The 5099-nt window shown below is 33.6% G+C and overlaps 1 protein-coding gene across 1 annotated transcript; it reads left to right on the top strand.

The window, feature by feature from the left end:
- Positions 1-1175: 1175 nt before the first annotated feature.
- On the top strand, positions 1176-4746 carry LOC101211263 (uridine nucleosidase 1). Its single transcript, XM_004143265.3, has 9 exons — positions 1176-1867; positions 2304-2419; positions 2544-2603; positions 2707-2889; positions 2979-3083; positions 3678-3774; positions 3949-4056; positions 4144-4279; positions 4385-4746. Exons 1-9 carry the CDS (start codon positions 1783-1785, stop codon positions 4491-4493), a joined length of 999 nt encoding a protein of 332 aa, XP_004143313.1. The 5' UTR covers positions 1176-1782; the 3' UTR covers positions 4494-4746.
- Positions 4747-5099: the final 353 nt, after the last annotated feature.

Genomic DNA, 5099 nt, shown 5'->3' with positions numbered 1-5099 from the left:
AGAGACAACAAAATATTAATTGTTCATATCTTTTTATATCAATTCAATTTTTATTTTTTACCAACAAAAAAAGAGAATCATAAATTTCTAACTTGAATAAATTGCTTTAATCAATTAAACTTGAATAAGGTATCACAAATTAATTAAAAAACTTATTTTATATCTAGAAGTCTAAGTAACAATAAGGTAAATAATTCCATTAATTTGTTTTTATAATTTGTGGTTGAATAATTTGAATAGTAATCTTTTACGATATATATTAATCATCATTATTGTCTATCCATTTGTTTTTTTTAAATGATGTCTTCTCCAACATTAATATTCTTATTTATTATCCTTTTGAACATAACTTAAAATGATTAAAATATTTGTTATTAATTAAAAGATTAAAGAATCATATTCTTCATTTTTGTTGAATTCAAATATATATACTCTTATCTAGGTCCACATATAACATGTCGATATAGTTATTTTGGTTTCTTAGGAAATATAATTCCACAAGAAGGATATTCCACATCAAACCCCTTGGAAGAAACAATTTCTAAAAAAAACTTAGAAATGAAAAGTCACTATATTAATGTGGTTGGTTTGTAAAATTGTTTAAAATTAATAGATCACATGCATTTCTTTTAATATTCATCATAATATATATTGGTCAAATTAAGACCAAAGTATATGATTTACATATTTTGCCAACTGCTATAGTGTTGGACACCAAAATTGAATGGCTTTTAATGTGTGCATATAGAGTTTGGAATAATTTTGACAAAGTAGCTTCTTGTGTGGCTATATATATTTACTTACTAACATCATTTATATATTTTGACTTTTAGAAGTAGTTCGACTAACATTTTATTTATTTATTTTTTTGACTTAGAAAGATATGGAATGACACACGAGTACGATTAAAATAAAGGTTTTATCTATCAATAAATATGGTTATTGAAAGTTTAGTAAAGTTTGGTATAGTGGGTAAATATTTAAATGGTATTGAAGAGCTATATTGAAATGTCATCGAATACTTAAATTTTTAAAATTAATTAAAAGTATATTTGGTTTGATTGGAAATGAGTGTAACTTTGGGGATATCGGAATAATTATGAAATGTAATATTGTACGGATTTGATGTAAAGAAAGAGGAAGATGTTGTTTTCGAGTAATTGTTCCTAAATTAAGTTATAATTTGATTCAAACCTTCAATCTGGAGTTGAAAGTTAATTTGATTGGAGAGTGTTTAGGAACTAAGAATTCGACGTTAACAAAAAGCAAGATTCGAGAGAGAGGGAGATTTTTGAAAAGGAGACGAGCAGAAGCAGAATCAGAAAAAGTAGCTTTTGGGTTCCCTTTTCATTGCAATTCCCGATCCAAATACTTCTATTCGATCTCACACAAACAGAAATTTGATTACGATTTTCGCCATTGTTAATCTCCTTCTGTTTGTCTCTATCCTTCGCCCGCCTTTTTTCATCGTCATCTTCCACCTAACCAAAACCCACTCCAATCAATTCTCTATTATATATTCTTTATCACTAAACAATCGGAAACCACCTCAGTTTCCTTCATCCATCGTCATCTTCTTCTTCTTCTTCTTCACTTTCTTGACTGATTCTTTTTATTTATATCCCTAAAATCCATTTTGTTTACACCCCATTATCTCCAATTTTTATGTGTGTGCGTGTGCCTTTCTTTTTCTTATAGTCACGCGCACATGCGTATTTGATTTCGCTTCTTTCGTTATCCCAATATTTACTCTTGTTTCAGTTCTGAATTTTGGTCCCAGATATGGCGGATTTGAATGGTGAAGCTGACATTTTGAATTCTTCTCCCCAGCTGGAGAAGCTCATTATCGATACCGATCCTGGAATCGGTGAATTTCTTCTTAATCCTGTTTCTGGGCATTCTCTTCTCTTTTTTTTTCTATGTTTTTTGTCCGTTTGGCACATATCTTGTTACTGTTTTATTATATTTTGTTTTGTCTGAATGTCTGTTCTTCTCAACTAGGCTCTGACTGATATGAATTGAACACCTGTGATCCAGAGTTTTAAAATTTATTGTGCAAATCTGTAAGGAGGGTCTGATTTCTTCTGTGCGGATTGGCTTAAATTTCTCTGGATTTGTGCTGTTGGGATGTAAATTTGCTTGTATATATGTGTGTACACATATGCATTTGTGTAGAATCTTTGTATGAACTTAGAATTGAATCTCAGAAAAAGCTGATGGATGTACTTTTGGACTGTTGGGCTATTTCTAGGAAGTTTTACCATTGGCGTGCTAGTTAACTCTAAATTATCTTTGATTGACAGATGATGCCATGACTATCTTCATGGCATTTCAAAGTCCAGGGTTGGAGATCTTAGGACTAACTACAGTTTTTGGCAATGTCTTCATTGAAGACGCGACGAATAATGCCTTGCTTCTGGTATGCAATTGTTTTGGCTGATGATCCTCTTTTCAATTGCATGCTCCATTTCATATTCACTGGATTTTCTTTCGTTTTGGAATGTGTTCATGATCAATGAATCTTTTGATGTTCAAAAAGATAGTGTGAGATGGCAGGCCGTTCGGATGTTCCTGTGGCTGAAGGTAGTGCTGAACCCCTGAAGGTAAATTTTCTGATCTCTTATATCTAGCCCTTAACTTTGGGTACTTTTGTGTCCTTCAGGGACCTTGTGTGGTTTACTAACTATGCTTTTTTTGGTGGAAAAGGGTGGAACACCCCACATTGCTGACTTTGTACATGGTTCTGATGGACTTGGGAATTTAAATCTACCATCTCCAAGTTCGAAGAAAATTGAAAAATCTGCTTCTGAATTTTTAGTCAAGACGGTTTCTCAGCATCCCGGTGAAGTATCTATACTTGCACTTGGGCCTCTCACAAACTTGGCTATGGTAATTATTTATGATTGATTGCGTGCGATTTTTTTATACTTTTTTCCTTGTGTTTGAAAAACGTATGTTTTTCCTATTTTTACAATCAGGCAATCAAAATGGATTCTACCTTTGCGAGCAAGGTGAAAAGGATTGTTATACTTGGTGGTGCTTTCTTTGCTCTAGGGAATGTAAGCCCTGCTGCTGAAGCAAATGTGAGTTGTTATTTTCCATTCAATAATCTATTTTCAATGCTCAAATGGCTTTTGAGGGTTATGCTTTGACGGTCATCTCAAGGCATGGCTCTAACTTTTAGCATTGACTTGACTTATACCTTCTTTGGACCATAAGAGGTTTCCACCTCTACGAAAACGTATGAAGCTACTGTAAAAAGAAAAGAAACAGTAGTTATGAGGCGTAAATAACTATTATGTTTTGGGATACTGGATCGTTCAAAGTCAGAATTTGTATAATGTTTTAAAATTAAAATGAGGCTTATGTCTCACCTCTTTTAGAGGAAAATCCTTCAGACCCTTCTGTACTTCTGAAAGCACCATCTGTTTCTTGTAATAAATTTTGTTAAGAAATTGAAAATTTGTTCTATGGGTTCTTTGTTATTGAGAATAACCGTTCCCAAGGTTTCTAATATTGTCCATCACATTCTTCTAAGTTAACCGAGCTGACTTTAGAACCAGTTGGGAGAAAGTGGTGAAAACAAACAGTTATGCGTATCTGTTTCACAGGGATTACCGTTAATATTTCATTAGTTGGACAAAACGGCATGATATGAATTGTGAAATCTCTTGCAGATCTATGGAGATCCAGAAGCAGCAGATGTTGTATTCACTTCTGGAGCAAACATTGATGTGATTGGGATAAACATCACCACACAAGTTAAACTTACAGGTAGTGTTTTCCTTATCAAGCTTCACATGTTTGTCTGTCCCGAATGATGTGAGAAACTGTCAGCGATGCCTCTGACCTGCCATTATTCTCACTATTTGCACATGCCTTATAAAATAAAATTAAGCATACTGAGAAGCAACATCAATGTGATGCCAATCATTTTTATGTTTGCAGATGACGACCTCCTTGAAATAAGGGAATCCAAAGGAAAACATGCTCAAGTCTTATGTGACATGTGCAAATTCTACAGAGATTGGCATGTCATGTCGGATGGGGTTTGTGGTAATTAGCAGTCATATTTTTTTTACAGCAAAAAGTTCCTAAACTTGTAGATCCCATTTCAAAGACCATCCTAAATTTTGTGTCCAGGCATCTTCCTCCACGACCCTGTTTCATTCGTGGCTTTAGTTCGCCCCGATCTCTTTACATTCAAATCTGGTGTTGTGAGAGTTGAAACTCAGGGAATCTGTGTAGGTCATACATTGATGGATCAAGGAATCAAAAAGTATGTTCATTGTTCAGAGCTACGCATGATTTTGCTGAATGTTTCTCCAGTTTTCTAATTGTTCAGTTGATAATCCCTTCTTTTGTTCTCTCATATATCTTGCAGATGGAATGGAAGCAATCCCTGGACAGGTTATTCCCCAGTTTCTGTAGCATGGACTGTCAAAGTGGATGAAGTCACCAAATACGTTAAGGATCTATTGAAGAAACCGTGAGTGTTGAATGTTTAGTTGTTAATGAAATGTCACAAGCAAAGCAATCTTTGTTTGCTGATCCTTTTTTTTCTTATCTTCCCCTTTTCGAACTCTCATTTTCAGATAGTGGAAAAGCATATAAATAACTAAAATCTCAATTTGATCAACCTCCACTTTCTATTGTGGATATTTGAACAAACATTCTGTTATTTACCAGAAATATTTACTGTTACTCCTACTGCACTAATATAAAAGCCAACTATAGTTCATTACACAGTTGTACGACGAGCAAGGTTGTTATTCTGTATACATTTGGTCGTTTAGTATTATAATATTTCTTAGTATATGGTAGCTAAGTTCATGGATTATTTGACCATGCAGAAAACCGATTTAGATTGTTAGATGTGTGGTTTATATTCTTAAATATTATACTTTTCTCCATATGTTAGGAGAGGTTGTTATCAATAGTGTGTTAGGAAGTCAGAGAGTTGAAACAGTCGCTAGAAAAGTTCTTAGGATGGAGAAAGCTCTCTTGATAATAGGGGGAGGGGCCATGTTTGAAACTTCAACTTTGTTTCTTCATCAATTTTCTTCTTTTTCAATCTTATGATTGAATACTAATCACAA

Source organism: Cucumis sativus, chromosome 6 (genome assembly GCF_000004075.3).
Source record: "Cucumis sativus cultivar 9930 chromosome 6, Cucumber_9930_V3, whole genome shotgun sequence".
Classification (NCBI taxonomy): Eukaryota; Viridiplantae; Streptophyta; class Magnoliopsida; order Cucurbitales; family Cucurbitaceae; genus Cucumis; species Cucumis sativus.
The sequence above is the reverse complement of the archived record's forward strand: the minus strand, read 5'-3'. Positions and strand labels throughout refer to the sequence as shown.

Excerpts from the sequence above, each read along its gene's own strand:
- LOC101211263 (XM_004143265.3), top strand. The coding sequence starts at position 1,783 with ATGGCGGATTTGAATGGTGAAGCTGACATTTTGAATTCTTCTCCCCAG. Across the intron at positions 2,604-2,706 it reads GTAGTGCTGAACCCCTGAAG|GGTGGAACACCCCACATTGC; the intron begins GTAAATTTTCTG and ends TTGGTGGAAAAG. Across the intron at positions 2,890-2,978 it reads CTCTCACAAACTTGGCTATG|GCAATCAAAATGGATTCTAC; the intron begins GTAATTATTTAT and ends TTTTACAATCAG.